The sequence below is a fragment of the Rhinatrema bivittatum genome, chromosome 5, assembly GCF_901001135.1.
Source record: "Rhinatrema bivittatum chromosome 5, aRhiBiv1.1, whole genome shotgun sequence".
Lineage (NCBI taxonomy): Eukaryota > Metazoa > Chordata > Amphibia > Gymnophiona > Rhinatrematidae > Rhinatrema > Rhinatrema bivittatum.
The window spans coordinates 105,034,524-105,060,049 of NC_042619.1; the positions used below are offsets into that span (position 1 = coordinate 105,034,524).

Sequence of the window (25,526 nt, forward strand, 5' to 3'; positions counted from 1 at the left end):
GCATTAGGAGAGTTGGGTAGTCTGTATATTCATCAGCTCACATTTTTTAAATAGGTGCAGTGGTACCAGTAACAGGTCAAGGGTGTCTGGCTTTATAGGTTGGCTTATTATTATTTATTTAGAGCTTTAGAGCTTTTGGCTTATTGATTTTCTGGAAAAGGCCAAGGGTTTCTAAGGAGGTAAGGCACTCCTGAGGGAGGTCCAGGTACAGTTTATCAACATCAAATTGTTCTGACAAGTGAGGCCTCAGCCTTGGGCTATTAAGCTCAAATTCAAAGGCTGTACTCGCAAGGCCCTGCTCTGTTCCTAAACAGCAATATAAATTTAATTTATTTAAAGAAAATGTTTATTCCACCTAATTAAAGCAAGTTGGTCTAAGACAAACTGATAGAAATAACAATAAAGAAAAGAGAAATCTCAATCAAGCCATTACTTATAAAGGTGTAAAAGAAATAGACCGAAAAGTGTATAATTCTGCAGCAAAGGCCTGTGAGAAGTAGAAAGCTTTCAATTTCATTCTACATGTTCTGTAGTCTTGAATTTCTAAATTGAGTAAATTCCATAATTCTCTCCTGCATGTTTCTTATAAATGGGCTCTTTTGAAGGAAAGCAAGACTAGTACCTGTGTTTCTGAAGACCGTAAAGAATGGTGGGGGCTATAAACTTATAGTAGGTTGGTGAGATATTGAGGATCATTACATCTAAGGATCTTGTACACTAGTTTGACTATATCAGTTTGGTAGAACTGACAATGAAAGGGCTTTCAGAGATTAGGTGGCCAACAAAATTGTTGTAGGAAAATTATGCTTTTGATGTTTTTTAAATTGTTCTGTTAAATGCTTTGTTTCAAATGTATATTCACCTGTTTTTCTAAACAGTTTTCCTGAACTTGAAAAATCGTCCAAGTTGGTATACAATTTATTTATTTATTTATAATTTTTCATGTGAACATATCAAACCGGTTTATAGTAGGTAACAAATATTCATTTAATAATATTTGCATTTCCAAAAGGAAAAGGAAGTAAATACATGGTTTCATAATATAATTAAATAGACTAAAATACTAACTAATTAGCATAGTAAACTAATTGTTAATAAAGTTTGTTATTAGAGAGGCAAGATGGTGAATGCAGAGATAATAAATTTAAAAGTATTCATTACCTTGATATATGTCCAGTATTCTTAAAACAATTTAATAATTCTTGGAAGGCTTGTTTGAAAAGCCAGGTTTTGATGCCCATTTTAAATAATTTGATGTCAGGTTCCAATCGTAGTTCTTTTGGTATAGAGTTCCATAGTTGGGGCCCAGCAATAGAAATGGCTCTATCTCTGACACCATTTAGATGAGCAATTTTAGGGGAAGGAATGGGTAACATTCCTGTACCTGTTGATCTAGTGTTTCTTAAGGGAGTATGGAAATGAAGGGAGGATGTTAGCCATTCAGTTTTGTCATTGTATGGCATTTTATGAATTAGAGTAAGAGTTTTATGTTGGGCCCTGTATTTAAGAGGCAGCCAGTGAAGGTCCTTTAATATTGGGTTTATATGATCTGATCATTTGGATCATGTCAGAAGTCTGGCTGCTGAGTTCTGCAGGAGTTGCAATGATCTTGTTGTGTTTGTTGGGAGACCTAAGAATAAAGAATTGCAGTAGTCTAGTTTAGATAAAACCAGTGCCTGTAAAACTATTCTGAAGTCTTTAGGGAATAGAAGGGCTTTTAATCTTTTAAGGATATGTAGTTTAAAGTAACCGTCATTAAAGACTTTTTAAACCCAGTTTTTCAGTGTGAATTCGCAGTCTAAAAGGACCCCTAGATCTCGAACTTCCAGGGAGATGGGGTAATTTTTGGTGGCTTCTTGGATTTCAAGTTCTTTTGCTTATTTTAGGTGAGATGTATAGAATTTCTGGGAGGTTTTTTGTATTAAGGGAGAGATTCATTCGGGCTAGTACTTTTTCAATGGCGGATTGATAAATATCCCAGAGTTTAAGAGTTAGGACTATAGATTTTTCGATTGGAATTATAATTTGAACATCGTCAGCGTAGAAAAAATGAGTTAGACCAAAACCGGATAGAATTCTGCATAATGGAAGCATATAGATGTTAAAAAGGGTAGAGGAGAGGGAGGATCTTTACGGTACTCCATATTGAAGTTTAATAGGTTCAGATTCTTTATGAAGAAATTTTACTTTGAAGGATCTATTATTTAAGTACGAGTCAAACCATTTCAGTGTGGATTCTTTGATGCCTATTTCGCTAAGTCTCTCAAGGAGGATCTTATGGTTAACTGTATCAAATGCTGCCGAGATGTCCAGCATGATCAGGAAGTAGGTTTGGCTGTTTTCAGCTCCTCTGAGGATAATATCATGTAACGAGGTTAATAGAGTCTTGATGCTAAAATGTTTCCTAAATCCATGTTGTGCTGGGTATAGGGTACTATGCTTTTCCAGATAATTTGTTAGTTGATTGTTCATTATTTTTTCAAGTATTTTTGATACGCAGGGAAGGTTGGAAATGGGTCTCAAGTTTGATAAATGAATTGGATTGTGGTTTCTTAGTGATTGGTTTGACTATTGCGGCTTTTAGAATAAATGGGACATTTGCTTCAGTGATTGATAAGTTAATTATATCAGCAGTGGGTTTGGAAACTATATTGGTGATTAATTTTAATAGTTTTATTGAGATATGGTCAATTGGGTGAGCAGCTGGGTTCATTTTTTTGATTATATTTTCAATTTGAAGTGATGAGATGGTTTCAAATGAAGTTAAGTGGTCATTGGGCTTGCTAGGAAGTACAATTTGGTTTGTGTTTAGTGATGGGATGTTTTTTAGTATGTTTAAGGTTTTTTCTTCAAAGAAGTGTGCAATCATGTTACAATTAAAGGAATTGTTTGAAGTGGGAGTATCAATGGGATTGGTTAGATCTTTTACATATGTAAATAGTGTTCTGGGGTTATATTGATATTTGTTGATTTGGCTAGCGTAAAATTCTTTCTTTGCAATATTGGTGGATTCGTTGTATTTATGTAATAGAGATTTGTAGTTAGTGTGTCTGAGGAAGGAGAGGCTCTCCATTTTCTTTCTGCCTTTCTAAGTGTAGTTTCTAGAGTTCTTAGTTCGTTGGTGTACCATGGGTTGTGGTGTTTGTATTAATAGTAATCTGTTTTTTTGATAATCGGGCAGCAGGTATCCGCCACCTCTTTGGTGAGGGAGAACATTAATTAACGGTGTTATTGCTGTTTGATAGGTCTAGGTCCATCAAAGCTTTAGATAGATGTTTAGTTAGGGTGTCTAATTGACAAGGTTTCCTGTATTCAATTTTGGTCCTGGTGGGTGGGGTTAGTATTTAAACATATGTAAACAGCAAATATACCACAAAAAAGTAATTAAAAACCACAAATAAACACAAGAAAATACAAGACTGCTAAAGCCCACCAAAAATATTACTCCATACCTGTATAACAATGTAGGGGTATCCTTATACAGGACCCCATATCTGCCACCCTTCTCAATATTATCTTTGTTACGGTCCCGGGCCGTGCCCCGGGACCTCCACTCACCTCCAGACCCGGGCCAGCCGAGGGAATTCCTCCACTTCGGCCCCAAAGCCCAAAACGCGGCCTACCGCAGCGCTCTCCCTGCAAGGGAGACGCCGTCGACAATCTGCGGCTGGCCCCACCACCAAGGGCGCACGCCGGGGCTTCAGTCTTAAAGGGGCCAGTGCGGGAAACTCAGAGACAGCCTCCTACTGACGTCAGATGCTGCCGGGTTATTTAAACCCGGCAGACACTGACATGCCTCGCCTTGCAACGAGGTTCACTCAGTCCCCTGAGTTGCTAGTTGCTGCTTTGAATCTTGGATCGTCTCTTCTACTTCTGGCTTCTGACCCAGCTTCATCCATTGACTTCGTCTTCGCTCCCGCTCCTGGTTTTGGTTTGGACTTCTGACTTCTGGCTTCTGACCCAGCTCTGTCCACGACTCTGTTTCCAGCTTCTGCCCCTGGCTTTGACTTCAGACTTCTGGCTTCTGACCCTGCTTCATTCCTGGACTCCGACTTCTGTTACCTCTGCCTCTTCAGGTATCTAGTTCTTGCTGGCCCAGGGGATTCTCCTAAGTCCCAGCGGCTCGGGCTCTCTCGGGCTCCTCCCAGGGGAGCCGCAGGCTTCTGAGGGTGAAGACTGTAGCAGCCTCCTGGGCCCTACCATCCTCATCGACCATCTCTTCGATCACTTCCTGGATCCTTGGTCGCAGAGGGTCCCACCTAAGTCCAAGAGGTCCAGGTCCCTACGGGCTCCTCCTGGGGGGACCTTCCAAGACGTCCTTCCAAGAGGAAGCTGATTCCACACTATAGGGGCTACTATAAAAAAGTTCCTTGATCTAATTTTTATATCCTACTCCTAAAAACAGGAATTCAAGTAGAAGATTCATGGCTCATTCATACAGTACATACCAATTCAATTTATTGAGGAAATGGAGGACGATTTCCCCTCATCATGCCAAACTCTAGAGCCAAGATCTTAAACTGAGCTCATGCAGCCAACAAGAGCCAATGAAGAGGATTAAACATCCTTGCCAAGGAGATTTATCTAGGATACTCTAAAACAGTCCTTGGTGCCTCATTCTAGACTACCTAATGCCTATGGGTGAGCCAATGAGGGAAGTCCATCCATAGGCTATTACAGTAGTCCATATGAGAAACTAGTACCACCAAGTGGATCACAGACTTAAAAAAATTATGTCCAGGATTCAATTTGCTAACTAGCCGCAACTTTAGAAAAACAATCTAAATCTCTTTAGCAACATGTGTCTTGAGACTAAACTTGGACTCCAGTGAACCCTATGACTCTCTTCTGTCAGTAAACAAAATAACGTTTGACTCAATAGTAAGAGATATGGAATCACAAACAGCCTAGCATGCACAGTTTTAAGAATGTCTGTCTTAGTGGAATTTAAGGTCAACTTACTCTGCACCAGCTACTTAATGATGATAGCTAAATTATCACTTAAGCTGAGACAATGCTTTAACAGCATTTTTCAGCAATGGTTCAAGTTGCTGTATATTATTAGCTTCCAGATAGCTGCACAGCCCTAATGAATAGAACAATGTCCTAAAAGGCATCATATAGATACTAAACAAAAGTGACCCCTGTGCGGTGCCACAGTTAACCTACAGAAGAGATGAATATGATTCCATAACACATACAGAAGCTGACCTCCTGGAAAGAAATGAAGCTATCCATTGCTGTGCTTATTCTTTTATTCTGGCTGATTCACACATGTTTATAAGAGTGGAATGATCTACTAGATCATAGCGTCACCTAGATAGGATTTTAGACAGTGCTGGGGAGGAGCTGGCTGTCGTGGTACATGTGGGCACCAACGACATAGGAAAATGGGGGAGGGAGGTTCTGGTAGCCAAATTTAAGCTCTTAGGTAGAAAGCTTAAATCCAGAACCTCCAGGGTAGCATTCTCTGAAATGCTCCCTGTTCCACGCGCAGGTCACCAGAGGCAGGCAGAGCTCCGGAGTCTCAATGCGTGGATGAGACGATGGTGCAAGAAATGGGATTCAGTTTTGTTAGGAACAGGGGAACCTTTTGGGGAAGGGGGGGTCTCTTCCGAAGGGATGGGCTCCACCTTAACCAGGGTGGAACCAGACTGCTGGCGCTAACCTTTAAAAAGGAGATAGAGCAGCTTTTTAAACTAGAACAAAGGGGAAAGCCGACAGTCGCTCAGCAGTGCATGGTTCGGAGAGAGGTATCTTCAAAGGATACTAATGATGCATTAGAATTAGGGCATCCCGACAGTGAGGTTCCAATAATTAGAAAAATAGTCCAAGTGCCTGTAACTAAAAACTCACCTGAGCTAAAAAAAAAATTCTAACTTATCCCTATCAATTAAAAAGCAGAATGAAAATACAAACAAAAACAAACTTTGAAATGTTTGTATGCTAATGCTAGAAGTCTAAGAAGTAAGATGGGAGAATTAGAATGTATAGCAGTAAATGATGACATAGACTTAATTGGTATCTCAGAGACATGGTGGAAAGAGGATAACCAATGGGACAGTCTATACCGGGGTACAAATTATATCGCAATGACAGAGAGGAGCACCCGGGAGGACGTGTGGCCCTTTATGTCCGGGATGGCATAGAGTCCAACAGGAAAAACATCCTGCATGAGACTAAATAAAAAATTGAATCTTTATGGGTAGAAATCCCTTGTGTGTCGGGGAAGACTATAGTGACAGGGGTATACTACTGTCCACCTGGTCAAGATGGTGAGACGGACCGTAAAATGCTAAGAGAAATTAGGGAAGCTAACCAAATTGGTAGTGCGGTAATAATGGGAGACTTCAATTACCACTATAGTATAAACAGTTAATTATCAAAGTGCAACGAACCACACTATCTTCAAACCAATACGTTGCAAATTACAATCTTTTTCTTTTCTTGTGCATTTATTTATTTATATTTGTGGGACCATTATAACACCCACGGTTTGTCCGCAGTAAGCCTGAATCTAAACCGCAATGGGTCACATTTAATCATCGGTCCATTCAAGTCATATTTTTATTATTAATCAACGAGTTTTCCTTTATATTTTTCTTATTTTTTTATATATTATAAAATAGATGTGGGACGGTACTTCCCTTACTTGCCGGTAGCGCTGCCGCGCTTTAAAGATCGAGCTGTTCAGGAGGATATTTTTATCCGGGAAGATGGCGTTACCATACTTCAGGTCCAGGAGACACTTATGCAGCCAGTCCGACTTACGTTTCGCAACAAGCTGCTTCAGGGACTGTTGTTGAATCTGAAAATCTGTTTTTCCTGAACTTTTAGTCGAGAAGTTTAAATTCCGTCGCATTCACATGGTACTGAATACCTTTAAGAGTTTAACTAAAAAGATAAATACGGTCACATTACCACAGATACATGAGTACTATTTTATCAGATTTCACACAAGTACATTACTTTGTATATCTATGCACATCCCTGGATGAATTTGAGAAACTGGAGTTTCAAAGCTCCAACCTACCACATTCTGCCGCCTGATCCTCTTGTTGGCGTTCTGCTGAATTGCCGCGAGATCTGAGGTGATTATATGCAATTCACCGTACTGCACCTGTGTGTTTGATTTGGCAGGCGAGTGGATTCACATGAAGTGAATCCACTCTATCTCCCTATTGAGGCCACGAGGGGTCACTGTTTGTAATTGAAAAATCCAGCATTGTTCACACTGTCGGAGGCGCCTAATCCTGTCTCCTTTTCTCCAATGTGTTGGAATTACCTCTAAAATGGTCCATTTAATTTCAGAAAACACATGGTTGTAATCTTTAAAATGAGCTACAAGCGGTTCCTCAATTCTGCCCGTATTTAGACAACATTTATGCTCTGTAAGGCTGGTCCGAAAATGGCGCTTAGTCATGCCCACATAAGTGGGCATAGACAAAATGTAGCGTACACTACAAATGAAGTTTTACACGTCGCTTGAGGTAGAGGCACCGTCCATCCAGATGATATGTTAATGGTTGTCTGTGGTGATTTTAAAGCACAATGAGCACAGTTAGTGCAATTATTAATATTTTCTGTGATCCGTGGTGGATCATAAAGACTAAAATGGACCACTTGATATTTGATGTTTCTGCCCCTGGTGTATGCAATGCGGATGGGTTCTTTAAATAAAGGATGGATTTCCTGGAGGATTGCCCAATGTCTTCTAATGGCTTTGCTGATAGATGGTGAGGCCAATGTGTGCTTCATGACCAAAGTCTGTGGGTTCGAATCTTCAGATTGTTTTGGTAAAAATAAAAAATCCCTATTTGAATAAAGGGCTCGTCGGTAAGCTTTTTTAACACTAGACAAGGGATATCCTCGTTGTAGAAATCTTTCTGCCAATTGTTGAGCTTGTTTTTTGAATTCAAAATTGTCCGTGCATATGCGTCGTATACGCATAAATTGGCCCACTGGGAGATTTAATTTGAAGGTGCTAGGGTGAAAGCTATCAAATCTTAGCAAATTGTTCCGATCATTGGGTTTGCGATAGAGTGGTGGTAACTGAATCTTCATGTCTGGTGATGAGGATGTCTAAATATGACACTTGATGATGATGAAAATTCATAGTAAATTTAAGGCATGAATCCAGGTTATTAAGCCAAGAGTGAAATTCTAAAAGCAATGCCTGGGACCCTTCCCATATAATGAAGACGTCATCTATATATCTCTTCCAATGTTTCAAATTTGATGACCATTGATTCTGCTGGATATGTTGTTTCTCAAATGCTGTGACAAACAGGTTAGCGACATCTGGTGCCATTGCCACCCCCATAGCTTTTCCCCGAATTTGTAGGAAACATTTTTCTTGAAACATAAAATAATTATGGCTCGATGCTAAATGTAATAGCTCAATAATAAAAAGTCGGTATGCGTTGTGGCTGAGGGCGGTTTTTCAATACAGCAGATATTACTGTAAGCAATTCTTCTTGAGGAATCACTGCGTTCAGTGATTCTAAATCCATAGGGGCGGATTTTCAGAGCCCTGCTCGCCGGTGAGCCTATTTTACATAGGCTCACCGGCGCGCGCAGAGCCCCGGGACTCGCGTAAGTCCCGGGGTTCTCCGAGGGGGGCGTGTCGGGGGCGTGTCGGGGGCGGGCCCGGTCGTCGCGGCGTTTAGGGGGCGTCGGCAGCGTTTTGGGGGCGGGTACGGGGGCGTGGCCACGGCCCGGGGCGGTCCGGGGGCGTGGCCGTGCCCTCCGTACCCGCCCCCAGGTCGCGTCCCGGCGCGCAACAGGCCCGCTGGCGCGCGGGGATTTACTTCTCCCTCCGGGAGGCGTAAATCCCCGGAGAAAGGTAAGGGGGGGGTGTAGGCAGGGCCGGGCGGGTGGGTTAGGTAGAGGAAGGGAGGGGAAGGTGAGGGGAGGGCGTTAGAGGATTCCCTCCAAGGCCGCTCCGATTTCGGAGCGGCCTTGGAGGGAACGGGGGTAGGCTGCGCGGCTCGGCGCGCGCCGGCTATACAGAATTCATAGCCTTGCACGCGCCGATCCAGGATTTTAGTGGATACGCGCGGCTCCACGCGTATCTACTAAAACCCAGCGTACTTTTGTTGGTGCCTGGAGCGCCAACAAAAGTACGCCTATACGCGCTATTTGAAAATCTACCCCAAAGAGAATAGCCACTGCCGTTACCAATGGTAACATGGAATAGTCTTAGTTTTTGGCTACTTGCCAGGTTCTTATGGCCTGGATTGGCCACTGTTGGAAACAGGATGCTGGGCTTGATGGACCCTTGGTCTATCCCAGTATGGCATTTTCTTATGTTCTTCAGCTGAGGAGAGTCCAACATAAACGAAAGAACTCCTTTCTATCTGCCCAGTGTACGATATTATCATTTACTGAAACATCACAAGTTTGGGACTGTGGCCTAACTGATAGCCTACTTGGACTATCTAGCCTCTCTTTATTTTCTTAAAAATAAATGTTAATTGGGTAGGAACAATTTTTCCATGATCTTAGCTAGAAAGGGAAAGCTATAATTAGCATAAATGGAGGTATACAGTACAGGTTCTTTCAATATGGAGATTACTCATGTACTATGCAACCCTCAGTCAAAACACCATTTATCATCTGCCAGTTATAATCAAGTACAAAGTATAAAAATAGACTCTGAAAGGCAAGTGGCCAACATACACTGGATTGCCCTTATCTTATTCAAAATCTCCCCTAAGCTTTGACAGATATAACAGTCAAAAGGACTTCAACTCTTACAATTCTTTGCTGTCAGCCAGACATTCAGCACTCTCCCCTCCCTCTTACGTTCTAATTTAGCATGCAACTTAGCAAATTTCCCTGAAAAATAGATAGCAAAACTATCACTTTCTGTTATAGGCAATGTATCAGGCGATTTTTTTTCTGTTTTTATTCCCCAGTAATTTGTTCACTGTTGTAAACAATTCCTTAGAGTTAGAACTAGCAGAGGCAATAGCATCTGAAAAGAAATGGCCTTCTTCAAGTATTATTAGTGGTTTTGGTATTGTAATTTGTGTATTATGTTTTAATATATTCTGATTGTTTTCATGTTCTGCATTTGTATAATGTTTCTTCAATGTTTTATGATGGTGAATGTTGTTATTATGTTTATTTATTGTAATCTTATTCGATGTCATCGTGTTAGTCACTCTGAACCTTTGGGATAGCGATTTGTAAGTTGAAATAATAAATTAAATGTTCAATCAGGTAGTTATGTTTTACCTAAAAAGGCAGGGAAAAGCTAGACCACTCCTCCTGTGTCAGGAAACTGCTAGAGTATGGAACTGGTCCTTCTCTCAAGGAATCATACTGGTAGGGCAGGAGAATGTCCCAATGGACAAGTGGAGTTGGATTTTAGACTCCCATGAGTAGTCTCTGGATGAGACAATGGTAGCTAAGATTTTTCTTTAGTGGGGAACACTATAGGTAGATTTGTTTGTGACTGGTGTGAACAGGAAAATCCACAGCTTCTGCCCCAGGAAAAGATCAGAATACAGACTAGCATCATCACCTATTCCCTTCATTTGGGGAAGGGTCTTCTGTTTGTGGATTCTCTAATACCTCTGGTTGCTAAAAACTTGGTAAAACTCAGAAGGGACCAAAACATAGTGATCCTCATAGCTCCTTTTTGGCCAAGACAAATTTAGAACATAAGATATGCCATACTGGGTCAGACCAAGGGTCCTTCAAGCCCAGCATCCTGTTTCAAATAGTGGCTAATCCAAGTCCTGGCAAGTACACAAATATTAAAAAAATCTCAAGCTACTATTGCTTATTAATGAATACCAGTTTATGGAATGTTTCTCTAGGAACTTATCCAAACCTTTTTTAAACTCAGTTACATTAACTGCTGTAACCACATCCTCTGGCAATGAATTCCAGAATGTAACTATGTACTGAGTGAAAAATAATTTTCTTTTATTTGTTTTAAATGAGCTACTTGCTAACTTCATGGAGTGCCCCTTAGTCCTTCTATTATCTGAGAAAATAAATAATTGATTTACTTTAACCTGTTCAAGTCCTTTGGTTCCCTCTCCTTCGGCAATTGTTTATCAGGAGACTAATTTGGTTGGAAACATCTCCAACACTAATCACACTGTACTAGGGGAGACTATATCATCCCAACATTTGGTACCTGTCTCTTAAGGCTTGGATGTTGTGTGCAAATAGTTCACTATTTTGCATTATGGGAGAATGTGTTTCATATCCTTTTGGCTTCTCAAAAGGAATACACCAGGAAATCTTGTGTGTTGACTTAGAGGAGGTTTAGCATTGGGTATGAAAGCAAAGCCATAGTTCCTTTTTCATGCCCTACAAATACCGCTTGACTATCTTCATCATATAAATAAATCTTATATATAAATCCAAATGGATAATGGAACTCATTCAGAGTCTAGCCTGAAGACTAACTCAATCAGGGTTCATCTTAGTGAAATTGGTGTTTATTATAATATAGAAAGTTATCCAGTCTCTATATGGGCCCTAATTGTCTTTTATTTTTATGCATTCTGTCAAGCTACCTGCCATGTGTTTAGACCTCAGTTTGGTACATACCAAGCTGATTAAAGTCCATTTGAGTCTATGATCTTTTGTAGGCTTAATTACCCAACCTGGAAGGTCATATTTTTTGTGGTATTTACTTCAGCACATGTTCATTGAACTCCAAATGCTAGTGACTTCAGCACATGGTCATTGAACTTCCAAATGCGAGTGACTTCCAAATTTAGTGCATCTTACACTGAATTTTATTATAATAGAGTAGTGCTGCACACACATTCCAAGTTCCTCCCTAAGGTGGTATTGGCTGCATTTTAATCAGCCAGTTCTTCCAACACTTTTCCCGGGCCCCATGATCACAAGGACAAACAAGCCTTACACAATTTGGATTGCAACTGAGCCCTTCTATCTGGAGCATACTCAAGCCCTTAGAAAGTCCACACAGCTTGTGTTTCTTTTGACCCAATCAGGCCTAGCATTTCTGTAACCAAATTAACTCTTTCTTTTTGGATAGGAAATGCATTCCCCTCCACCTATTATACCCAAACAGGTCTAACACTGGATGGGTATGTCATGGCTCATAATGTTAGAGCTATGGTAGCATCTATTGCCCATCTGAGATTCTTATATTGTGGAACTTTGCAAGGTTGTGACATGGACATTTGTTCATACATTCACATCTCATTATTGTTTAGATAGTGACTCCTAACGTGCCAATAGGTTTGGCCAGTCTTTCCTTCAGAGTATCTTTGAGGATGAGAATCCAGCTTGATCCAATATAAAGCCCATTTAGGGTTGTCTTTCTTAAAACAATTAAAAAATGAGATAACTAAAATGGGGCTTTATTCTCCAAAAATATGTTGGCCTATTCATTTGCAGTTGGTTATTTTCCTCTTTTTGTTGGAAGGCAACCCTTCGTTAAGGATTCCCTATTATCTTGCTTGTCCACAGAGAAAACTGTTGCTTATCTAAAATGGCTGTTCTCCTTAGACATCAAGGATAATCCCTAAGGTGGTATTGGCTGCATTTTAATCAGCCAGTTCTTCCAACACTTTTCCCGGGCCCCATATGTCCTTGCTCCTCCCATTTGGTGCTGGTTTAAATTTGAGTATAAGACTGAGGAGGCTCACTCGGCAGCCTGAGAATATCTGCCTAGGCATTTCTAGGACCTGAGAGAGCTTTTCTTTTCAACTGTGCCCTCAGATAATGTTTACAAACCGGTGTGGTTGATTATCCTGCTGTCTATGGAGAATACCCATTATAGGTAAGCAGCTTAGTTATTTAGTTATATTTGGTCTGCCAGCATTGATGCAAACCCTGCAAATACCTTTTGCCCATGGGTATTTTTGCTTTGATTTTTGACTCTGAAATAAGTACCCATAGAGATTTGCATCTGTCTTTTTCTCAGGTACTTTTTCTGGACAAATGAATGTATTTAATTTTAAAACTCCAAAAGTATGTGCATTGTTGCTTCCCCCAACCAAACTCCTACTAAAGCATTACCTCCAAACAATGTGGGTAAAATTGCATGTCTTGTGAAATAGTGTGTGCAATTTTACCTGCATTGAGCATTGTCTGTTTTCAAAGAGCCCTTTTTTACCCACAGAAATGGCTTTGAAAACTGCCCTCCCTGTGGGTAGAAGAATTTATTAGAATTTTTTTAAAATAAAGTGGTGTAATTCTCCTTCTCTGGTAAAGGTCCTAGAATCATCATGTTCCTAGTGGTGCTGGGTGCAGGGCATTAATCTTCCTGCCACCTTTGTACATGTACTCAGTCTCAGTCAGTAGGCCCAGAAGAAACCAGCCTCTGATCATAACTCAGATCCTGTTCTTGAATATTAGCCAAAAAGAGGCCAAGATTTTGCAGGAGTTTTTATTTTTTTTTTTTACTTCAAGGATAAAACAAGGGGTTATCTTCAGGTTTAAGGGATAATAGAGTGTTTCATTTTTAGAGGAATGGCTTATTTATTATTATTTATTGTGAAACATTTTGCCAAAGAAAACTGTTATGTCTGCAGCACATATAAAATGACAAAATTTGTCAAGCTGCTGGATGAAAAAATGATTAGATATGATGATATGGTTAAACCAAGAAATGCTGATTTGGGATCTGAATTAATTCCTTTATTTAGAATTGGTAATAACTTTTTTTTTCAGTTTGCTGTAGAATTGGTTCTTCCAGGGCAAGCAGGATGGTAGTCCGCACATGTGGGTGACATAATCAGTTTGGAGCCCAATCACAGAACCCTTTTTGTTTCTAAAACGTTGACTGGCACACTGAGCATGCCCAGCATGCCACCAACCCTGCATGCCAGGGGTCCCCCTTCAGTCTCTTTTTTTTCCGCGCAGCAGTAGCCTCACGGATTTCTGGAGCTCTGTGAGAATTCCTCACAACTTTTTCCTCACAGAAACTTATTTCAAAAATTTCAAAAAATGTCCCCATCCCGGGGTCCCCCATCGACCACTGACCTCCGTTGACACCGGTAAGTTTACCTCGTCCTTTGCAGTCGGTTCTCAGCGGTGCTTTCTTCAGTGCCCGATGGCCACCGACCGCGTGCCGCCTTTATTTTTTCAACAAAATGGCTACTGGGTTCCGAAAATGCCCCGAGTGCCCGAGGACCATGTCCATTCCGGACCCTCACGACGTATGTGTCTTGTGCTTGGGGCCCGCTCACAACGTCCAATGGTGCACTAGCTGTGCCCAGATGACACCAAAAGGCCGCAGGGCCCACTTGGAAAAGATGGAACACCTTTTTAAGAAAGTGTCTCCATCTACCCCAGCCAAGGCCACACCGAGTCAAAAGCCTTCCTCTTCAACGACTCTGTCGCCATTGAAGTCTCAGCGCCATCGAGACACCGGTGACTGTCCTTAACCAGCCTCTTCTCGTTCTAAGGCAACGACATCTTCCTCCTCTGTGCTGGAGAAGGACCGGACTGAGCATTGGGAGAAACACAGTCACTGCCATCGACATGACCCATCTTCCGATGCTGCCACCGATAAGTCATCGACATTTGGCATTGACAGAACCACCTGCCAAGAAGTCCTGGGGAGAAGGGGCCCCATCCCCCAATGGACCCGGGACACCGAGGTGTTCCCCACCTGCACCGGTGCTGGGAGCCGAGACTCCATTAATACATGTGGCCCCTCCGGTAATGCCTTCTCAACCTTCAACCCCAGTGGCTGTGCCGCCAATGCCAGGCACTTAGGGGATTCCAATCTCAACTGGCACCGGCTCCCATGCCAACACCCAACCCGATGCCTACCATGTTGGCTTCGCTTCTTGAATGCCTGGATACCTTAATCGGTGCATTGCCATCAGTGCCCGTTCCTTCTATACCATCAGCACCTCCAAGACCACCGACACCGATACCTATTACATTGTCCTTGGATGAGGAACAAAATTTACCGTTGCCGGAGCTGGTTCTAGGGTCATTTGGTCTGTTGCCATCCCGATGTCCATCAAAAGCACTGATTCCATCGATGCCATCACCATCCTCTGTGTCCACATTGGTGCCTCCATCCTTCCCATCGGTGCCACCTCCAGATCCAGCTGGATTTGGACCCTTACCTCCAGCTGAAGGCCCGCATGGTAGTGGAGATGCACCATATGATCCCTCGGATGATGATTCTTCTGACACTCAGGACTCGGATGAACTCCTGTCAGAACCTTCACCCACAGAAGAATGCCGCCACTCCCCTCCTGAAGACTTCACATTTGCCAACTTCATTAAATAGATGTCTGAAACCATCCCTTTTAAACTACAAACGGAGAAGGATACCAGGCATAAAATGCTTGAGGTATTACAATTTGTTGATGCCCCTAAGGAAGTGATGGCTGTTCCAGTACATGATGAGCTCCTTGATTTGTTACAACGCACCTGGGAGCACCCTGGCACAGTTCCACCAGTGAATAGAAAAACTGATGCCACCTATCTGGTCCTGTCAGCTCCGGGGTTTCAAAAAAGCCAACTGCCCCATCAATCTGTGGTCGTTGCGTCTTCCCAGAAGAAAGCCAAGAGATCCCAGCCTCATTCTTCTGCCCCTCCAGGTAAAGAAGGGAAATCTTTGCATGCCTTCGGACGGAGAGTCTTCCACGGTTCTATGCTGATGGCATGTATAGCTGCTTATCAGCTATATATGACTCAGTACTCAAGGGATCTTTGGAAGAAGTTCCAAGAATTCTCTGAAACATTACCAGATGAATATCAAGAAAGACTTAACACATCCATTCAGAAAAGACTCAGTGCTGGAAAGCATGAGGTGAGGGCAGCATATGACATCTTTGAAACTGCCTCAAGAGTATTGGCAGCAGGAATAAGTGCCAGACGCTGAGTATAGCTCAAATCTTCTGACCTGCACCAGGAAGTCCAAGAAGGTTGACAGACCTCCCATGCACAGGAGACAACTTATTTGGCAAGTAAAGTCAGGAAACAGTGGCGCAACTAAAAGATCATCATGACACCTTGTCAGCTGTCCACTCTCCCCTCAGACTTCCCATCTATCACCAAGAGGTCTTTTCAACGGGAGCCTAGGAGGCTATCCTACAAGCCACATAGGTATTACCCACCTCCATCCCGTAATCGACAACCTAGACCTTTCCAAAGAGGCCAGCCTCGTCAACCCAGGGCCCCAAAAGCCCAACCAGCCCCGTAGACTGGTCCAGCATCGGGGTTTTAACTCCTTACTAGAGGGCAGAAATCAACCCCCGCCTACCACACTGATTCCATTAGGAGGCCACTTGTGCCACTTTGCCAACATATGGAACACAATCGCAACAGACCAATGGGCCCTTTCTGTGGTCACCCACGGTTACCAACTGAACTTCCTCACGCTACTACCGAACCTTTCACAATGTCCAGCATGGGGTCTAACCAAACCCACTTCACTTCTCAAGACAGAGCTCGCGGCCCTCCTGCAATCCAATGCCGTCAAACTGGTACCTCGGCTGCAGTGGGATCAAGGGTTCTACTCTCGGTATTTTCTAATTCCAAAAAAATCAGGCAGCATTTGTTCTATTTTGGACCTACGCGCCCTAAACAAACATCTCTGCAGAGAAAAGTTCAGAATGGTAACCTTGGGAACCATGCTCCCTCTACTGCAGCAGGGAGATTGTCTCTGCTCTCTAGATCTTCAGGAGGCTTATGCCCACATTGCCATATACACTCCTCATCGAAAATACCTCAGGTTTTTAGTAGGCCACTATCATTTCCAATACCGAGTACTGCCATTTGGCCTAGCATCACCACCCCATGTATTCATGAAATGCCTGGCAGTAGTCGCAGCTCACTTGCGACAAAACAACATCCACGTCTATCCGTATCTAGACAAGTGGCTCCTCAGAGGTCCATCCCAAGTGGAAGTGCTCCGCTCCCTCCTTTTCACCATCAGCCTACTGCAATCCTTGGAGTTTCTAATAAACTATCCCAAGACACATCTGACTCCATCTCGCACCCTCTCATTTATCGGAGCAGATCTAAACACTGCCCAAGCCAAAGCATTTCTCCCATAGGACCGGGCTCACGCGTTATCAACCCCGGCCAAAGCAGTGCAGACTCGCCAAACCACGACAGCTCGTCATCTACTAACCTTGTTAGGTCACATGGCGTCCACAGTTCATGTAACTCCAATGGCTCAACTAGCCATGAGAGTAACACAATGGACTTTAAAGTCCCAGTGGTCCCAGTCAAATCAACACATGTCCCACATTGTCCACATCACCAACCAGCTTCGTCTCTCACTTGCTTGGTGGATACAAGAGTCCAATCTTCAGATAGGATTACCCTTCCAACCTCCACATCCTCAAACTATTCTGACAACAGATGCATCCAACCTGGGTTGGGGGCCCATGTCAACAACCTCCAAACCCAGGGACCCTGGACCATAGCGGAAGCAAGGCCCAGATAAATTTTCTGGAGCTCCGGGCAATCCGGTATGCCCTCTTCGCTTTTCAGGATTGCCTTTCCAACAAGGTAATCCTAATTCAAACAGACAACCAGGTAGCAATGTGGTACCTCAACAAGCAGGACACAGGCTTTTATCTACTATGCCAGGAGGCGGTGCAGATTTGGGCCTGGGCTCTCTCCCACTCCATGCTACTCAGAGCAACCTACCTGGCAGGCGTGGACAATGTGATGGCGGACAACCTCAGCCGAACCTTTCATCCCCACGATTGGTTTCTAGATCCTACTGTAGCGAACAAAGGTTTTCACCAATGGGGCCGCCCACACATAGTCCTCTTTGCGTCAATTCACAACCGAAAAGTGGACAACGTCTGCTCTCTTCACCGCAGAACCGACACACCACCATGAGATGCCTTTGCCCACTCGTGGGCAAAGGGTTTTCTATATGCCTACCCTCCACTTCCACACATCAGCAAGACTCTCATGAAGTTACGGCAGGACGAGGGCACAATGATCCTCATAGCCCCTCACTGGCCACGTCAGGCTTGGTTTCCCATCCTACGCGACCTCTCAGTCCAGCAACCAATTCGCCTGGGCACAGATCCAACTCTGATAATGCAGAACAACGGGCTGTTGCGTCATCCCAACCTTCACTCCCTGTCTCTGACAGCTTGGATGTTGAAAGGTTAATACTACAATCCCTTAATCTCTCTGACAGTGTGTCCCAGGTCCTCGTAGCTTCATAAAAGCCTTCTACTAGAAGATCTTATCATTCCAAATGGAAAAGATTCTCCTCATGGTGCACCACAAAAGAAATAGATCCTTTTTTCCTGCCCCACAACAAGGTTCCTGGACTATGTGTGGTACCTTTCTGAGTCTGGTCTGCAGACTTCTTCCATTCAAGTCCATGTCAGCTCCATAGCCGCTTACCACAAAGGTGTAGGAGATGCCCTGATCTCGGCGCAACCCCTGGTAGGGCTCTTCATGAGAGGCTTGCTCCAGCTCAAGCCTCCACTTCGTCCTCCGATCCTGGCATGGGGCCTCAATATTGTGCTAGCATGGCTCATGCGACCTCCATTTGAGCCCCTACAAACCTGCAAGCTTCGACATTTCACTTGAAAAGTGATCTTTCTAGTTGCTATAACATCAGCTCACAGAGTCAGTGAGCGATAAGCACTGGTAACATACCCACCGTATACCAAATTTCTTCATGATCGTATGGTACTCCACACTCAGCCTAAATTCTTGCCAAAGGTAGTCTCTGATTTCCACTTAAATCAGTCCATAATGCTTCCTACCTTTTTTCCAAGGCCTCAGGTGAGAGGGCTCTGCATTCCTTGGATTATAAACCTGTGCTTGCCTTTTATCTGGACCGCACTGCAGCCCATAGGAAGTCCACCCAGCTGTTTGTCTCCTTTGATAAACCAAATTGGGAGTTCCAGTGGGCAAGCAAACCCTGTCCACCTGGCTGGCGGACTGCATTTCCTTCTCCTACCGACAAGCAGACCTTCCGCTACAGGAACGCGTAAAAGCACATTCAGTAAGAGCCATGGGAATGTCAGTAGCGCACCTCCTTTCTGTACCTCTGGCTGACATCTGCAGAGCTGCTATGTGGAGCTCTCTCCATACATTTGCAGCTCATTATTACCTCGACAAGGCTGGAGACAAGATTCCATCTTTGGCCAATCTGTCCTACGTTATTTATTTCCAGTTTAAATAACCCAACTTCCTGCCTACGACCCACTGAGAAACTCAGGCTGCCCTCATACCCAAAACCACCCCAGTTGTTTTGCCTGTTGCACGTTGTTGGGTGTGTTTGGTTGATTCTATTTGGGCATCCTGTAGCTCGCTATTCCCCACATGTGAGGACTACCATCTTCTTGTCCTGGGAGAAAGCAGAGTTGCTTACCTGTAACAAGTGTTCTCCCAGGACAGCTGGATGTTAGTCCTCATGCATCCTGCCCGCCACCCTGCGGAGTTGGGTTCGCTTACGTTTTATTATTTTATTTTTTGCTCATACTTTTGCTACAAATGAGACTGAAGGGGGAACCCCTGCTGGATGCAGGGTTGGTGGCATGTTGGGCTCCATCCTGATGATGTCATCCACATGTGAGGACTAACATCCTGCTGTCCTGGGAGAACACCTCTTATGGGTAAGCAACTCTGCTTTACTGATGCAATGGTTCTTATGTTTACTGCATTACCATATAGAGATAACTGGTAGGTAATAAAAAGCTGAACTCATTACTTCAGGTTTTCTTTCAGTGTAATAAAATATTTAACTAATAAAGCAAATCATTATTTTGTATATTTAAAACAACTGTATCATGTATTGTGATGTATTATGATGTTTTTCATGGAACTGATTTGAAAATATTTTTCATTTTTTTCAAGTGATTCTTAAAGTGGTAGCAACCCTTTTAAAGACCTCCACACCAAGTGCAGAACTTATGGAAGTCCGTCGCTTGTTTTTATCAGATATGATAAAGCTTTTCAGTAATAGCCGTGAAAACAGACGGTATGTAAACTATAGTATCCAGTAACTTAAAACAATTGTAGTTTAACATTTTTCTAAAATGCATTTGCTTACAGTATTCAAGTACTGAAAAATTATGTATGTGTTTATCATATATAGTAATGTGATAGGTTTGTATTCTGAAAAAAAATCTTTTTATTTATTTAAAAGGTTTTATTTACTGCCTTTGCAACCCTAAATGGGCCACCTTAAGCAGTATACAACAGAATTTGTGTGTTCCAGTGTAAATGTCAGCTTCACCTCATTTGTGCACATCTTTTGAAGTATGAAGAATACATGCCATTTGTTTTGTCAGGAGAAAATGTTATTATCCGTACTATCAGAAAGCTAAACAGTGATCCAGACAGACGTCATTTGGAGCATCCCTACTCCCCCCTTCCCTCCTGGAGCTTGTTGCCAATTACCTATATCATTTATTTATTTAATAGATTGATAGGCCACCCAATCCCAAATTCTTTGCGGGTAAGAAAACAACATATAAAATAGACAAATGATTAAAATAAAATTCTATGGCTTAAGTCTCCCACTCCTGGCTTTCTGTGGTAAAAAAAAAAAATAAATCTCTATCTTAAGGGCAGGACTGGCAACATGGATTAAGGATTGTCAATTAATCCATGAAAAATTGTAACATATGGGCAATTACCTTAAGAGATATAATTTAAGGTTTCTCAACTTTCCTAAGTGTTTCTGTATTTTGCCTTTGGTGATGCTTAGGAAGTTCTTTTTAGACTTCTTTAAGGTCTCCAAAGAAGTTATTCCTGAAACTATTAAAGGTGAATTTTAAAAGCCATGCATGCGCCATAATCAGGAGATGGGTGCACATGTAGCACATGTGTGTGTCTATCTGATTTTATAAGCTGCCTATATGTGTGCACAAGTACTGATGCACAAATAGCTCTCATCAGAGAAAAAAGGGGCATGGGCTGGGCCAAGATTTGTGCACGCAAGTACCTGGGCACGTGGCCAGGTATAAAACTATTGTCAGACATCTCTGAGCTGTTTGAGGGGTCTGGGTTAACTGGGAGGAGTACAGTCTAAATAACTAGAGGGTTTGAAGGACCTAGCTGTAGACTGGGCAGATAGGTGAACAAACTGGTGAAACTACTCATGCCTGTTATAAAATTTACTCACTTGTGAAGCTCAAAGCCGACATTACACGTCTGTGTGTGCATACTTCTAAAATTAGGAGCACGCTTACGCGTGCCAGGGCTATTTTATAAAATGCACATGGATGTATGTACATGATAAAAAAAATTGCTGTGTATTTGGCTGTGCGCCCATATGAAAATTACCTTCTCTAGAATATTATTGTCTTTTAAAAAATTTCTTTCTTTGCTTCTTCAACTGATATTCACCCTATTAGTTCTGTTGTTAATCTTGATTTATCTGCTTCCCTGGAACAATCCAGTTAAGAGAACCTAGAAAGAGTCATGTTATTGGTAACTTTGCTAAGGAAGCAGATAAACAGTGGACACTGAAGGCTGAATTTTAAATCTGCCACATGCGCAAATATCGTAACGTGCGTGGCCAGGCCCTGGGCAAGCCACACGCATTTTCAAACTGGCCGGCCTCGCGCGTAAGTGATGATATGCGTATTATTTATTTATTTATTTATTATTTTTATATACCGATGATCCTGTATACAATACATATCGCACTGGTTTACATGGAACTGAACAGTCGCCTCTGGGGCTGAATACATTAAAACAGGTGAACAGGAACACTTTTAGGGAGACATTCAAAAACTCAGTTAACTGAAACTAGGATCCAAACTCAGAAAACATATGTACATAGGTGTATATAACGACTATTGTATTATCAGGTTTTAGCTCAGTATTATCAGTATTATCCCAGGACAAGCAGGATGCTAGTCCTCACATATGGGTGACATCGGTAATGGAGCCCTATACGGAAAAACTTCTGTCAAAGTTTCTATGAAACTTTTGACTGGCACCCAGAGTGCCCACTGAGCATGCCCAGCATGCCATGATATTCTCTGCCACAGGGGTCTCCCTTGGGTCTTCTTTATTCCGCGGAGCCGTTAGCCTCGTGGTTAAATTGGAGTCCTGTGGTGATTTTTCTCCACACTTCAAAACTTTAAAAAAGTATTAGAAAAACTTTCAACCGCTTCAAAGTCCTGGATCAGCACTTTCAGTTCCGGGCTCTACCCTTCGGGTTAGCCACCGCGCCACGGACCTTTACCAAGGTAATAGTAGTGGTGGCGGCGTCACTCAGGAAGGAAGGCATTCTCATCCATCCCTACCTAGACGATTGGCTGATCAGGGCAAAGTCACCAGAGGAGAGCCACCGGGCAACCAACAGTTATATCTCTTCTGGAAAGCCTAGGATGGGTAGTCAACATAAACAAGAGTTCCCCACAGCCTTCGCAGTCGCTGGAATACCTAGGAGTTCGATTCGACACCCAGGAAGACAAGATCAGCCTGACCTCCAAGAGGAAATCAAAACTCCGGGATCGCTTGCAGAATCTGCTGAGCACCACTCGGCCCACAGCTTGGGATTACCTACAGGTCCTCGGCCTAATGGCCTCCACTCTGGAAGTGATACCATGGGCACGGGCTCATATGAGACCGTTACAGCGCGCCCTCCTATCTCTGTGGTGGCCACGATTACAGAACTACACCGTGCATCTACCTCTACCGGCCAGAGTACGGAATCAGTTACGGTGGTGGCTGCAGCCCGGCCACATCAGCCGGGGGTCAAGGATGTCCTCTCTAACCTGGACCCTGCTCACTACAGATGCCAGCCTGAGCAGCTGGGGAGCACACTGCGAAGAGCTAACCGCCCAGGGGCGGTGGAACAAAGAAAAGTCGGGGTGGAACATCAACCGACTAGAGGCACAGGCAGTCAGGTTAGCCTGCCTGCGATTTGCCCACAGACTTTGAAACAGAGCAGTCAGAGTGATGTCAGACAACGCACTCCTGTCGGTGGCATACATCAACCGACAGGGCGGAACCAGAAGCCGACAGGTATCCTTAGAAATAGCCCCCCTGATGGCTTGGGCGGAAGCAAATCTCCAGGACATCTCCGCCGTCCACATTGCCGGGACTGACAACGCCACGGCATACTTCCTCAGCAGAGAAAGCCTAAACCCGGGGGAATGGCAGCTGTTGTCTACGGCCTTCCAGATGATCACGGATCAGTGGGGGACTCCGGGCATGGACCTACTAGCAGACAGGTCCAATGCTCAAGTACCCAGATACTTCAGTCGCAGGCGAGATCCTCTATCCCACGGGATTGACGCCCTGGTGCAGCCATGGCTTCCGGGGATCCTGCTATATGCCTTTCCCTCATGGCCCCTGCTGGGTGCCATTATACACAAGATTCAGCGGCACAGAGGCCTAGCTCTTCTGGTGGCCCCGGACTGGCCAAGAAGATCCTGGTACGCAGACATGAGAAGACTACTGGCAGGGGATCCTCTACCCCTGCCCCCTCACAGGGACCTGCTGCGACAAGGTCCCATCCTCCACGAGAATCCAGCTCAATTCTCTCTTACGGTCTGGCCATTGAGAGGGCTAGACTGAAGAAAAGGGGATAGTCTGGGCCGGTAATAGACACACTCCTCCGAGCACGCAAGTTCTCCACATCACTAACTTATATAAGGATCTGGAGAGTATTTAAAGCCTGGTGCGAAACTCGCAGCACCAATCCGCATGCTGCTAACATCCCCATCATTCTGGATTTCCTGCAAGATGGACTTCAGAAGGGTCTGTCCCTCAGTTCAATCAAGGTTCAGGTGGCAGCGCTATCCTGCTACGGCCCCAGGAGTGCCGGCAACAGCATTGCCACACACCCAGACGTTTCACGTTTCCTGAAAGGAGTCAAACACATTCGCCCGCCACTGAAGTGGCCAGTGCCCCTGTGGAACCTCAACCTAGTCTTGGAATTCCTAGCGGGACCCGCCTTCAGACCCCTCCGGGGCCTGTCCCTCCGTTTGTTAACCTTGAAGATGGTGTTCTTGCTGTCCGTATGCTCAGCACGCCGCATCTTCGAGCTACAAGCGCTGTCCTGCCGCGATCCGTTTCTCAGAATCACTCCAGGGGCTATCCATCTTCGCACAGTTCCTTCCTTCTTACCCAAAGTAGTCTCACACTTCCACCTTAACCAAACCATATCCTTGCCAACCACGGAAGGTTTGAAGAAGTCAGAAGAAGGTCGAAGACTGCGCCATCTCGACATCGGCAGGCTGCTGTCCAGATACCTGGAAATGTCGGAAGCAGTACGAAAGACGGACCACCTGTTCATCCTTCACAGTGGGAAGAAGCAAGGAGAAGCGGCCTCACGGGCGACTATTACATAGAAACATAGAAATGACGGCAGAAGAAGACCAAACGGCCCATCTAGTCTGCCCAGCAAGCTATGCACTTTATCCTTTTTTTTCCCCTTTTTTTCTCTCCCACCTGTTACTATTGGCTTCCAGTACCCTCCGGCCCTTATTCCCCTCCACCCCACCACCAATTTAGAGAGCAGCGCCGTATCTGCATCCAAGTGAACGTCCAGCTCAATTAGGGGTAGCAACTGCTGTAACAAGCAGGCCACACCCTTACCCCATACTCTTACCCACCCCTGTTTTTGTTTTTTTGTTTGTTTTTTTTTTTTTTTTTTTGAGATAGCATCCTTCCGCTCCGTGAAGGTGGAACACCAACTGCTGGCCACTGGCATCCCGCTCTGTGAATGCCTCTGTGGCTACTGCCGCTCCGTGCAGTGTTTGAATGCCTCTGTGGCTACTGCCGCTCCGTGCAGTGTTTGAATGCCTCCTCTTTATTCACGCCCTCTAGACTTGATGGATCCACAGTGTTTATCCCACGCCCCTTTGAAGTCGTTCACAGTTTTAGACTTTACCACTTCCTCCGGAAGGGCATTCCAGGCATCCACCACCCTTTCCGTGAAGAAATACTTCCTGACATTGGTTCTTAGTCTTCCTCCCTGGAGCCTCAGCTCGTGACCTCTGGTTCTGCTGATTTTTTTCTGACGGAAAAGGTTTGTCATTGTCTTTGGATCATTAAAATTTTTCAAGTATCTGAAAGTCTGAATCATATCACCCCTGCTCCTCCTTTCCTCCAGGGAGTACATATTTAGATTGTTCAATCTCTCCTCATATGTCATCTGATGAAGACCCTCCACCTTCCTGGTCGCCTTTCTCTGTACCGCCTCCATCTTGTCCTTGTCTCTTTGTAGATACAGTCTCCAGAACTGAACACAGTACTCCAGGTGAGGCCTCACCAAGGACCTGTACAAGGGGATAATCACTTCCCTTTTCTTACGCGATATTCCTCTCTCTATGCAGCCCAGCATTCTTCTGGCTTTTGCTATCGCCTTGTCGCATTGTTTCGCAGACTTCATATCGTTAGACACTATCACCCCAAGGTCTCTCTCCTGCTCCGTGCACATCAGCCCTTCTCCCCCCATCGAATACTGTTCATTCGGATTTCCACTCCCCATATGCATGACTCTGCACTTCTTGGCATTGAATCTCAGCTGCCATATCTTCGACCACGCTTCCAGCTTCCTTAAATCCCGTCTCATTCTCTCCACTCCTTCCAGCGTGTCCACT

The 25,526-nt window shown here is 43.9% G+C and overlaps 1 protein-coding gene across 4 annotated transcripts in view; it reads left to right on the forward strand.

The window, feature by feature from the left end:
• Positions 1 to 25,526, forward strand: part of NBEA (neurobeachin) — a 2,460,099-nt gene that overhangs the window by 527,422 nt on the left and 1,907,151 nt on the right. For all 4 annotated transcript variants that reach the window (XM_029602688.1, XM_029602690.1, XM_029602689.1 and 1 more), the window contains one exon: positions 19,813 to 19,936. In XM_029602688.1, the coding sequence (XP_029458548.1) occupies positions 19,813 to 19,936 (124 nt within the window). The remainder of the gene's footprint in view (positions 1 to 19,812; positions 19,937 to 25,526) is intronic.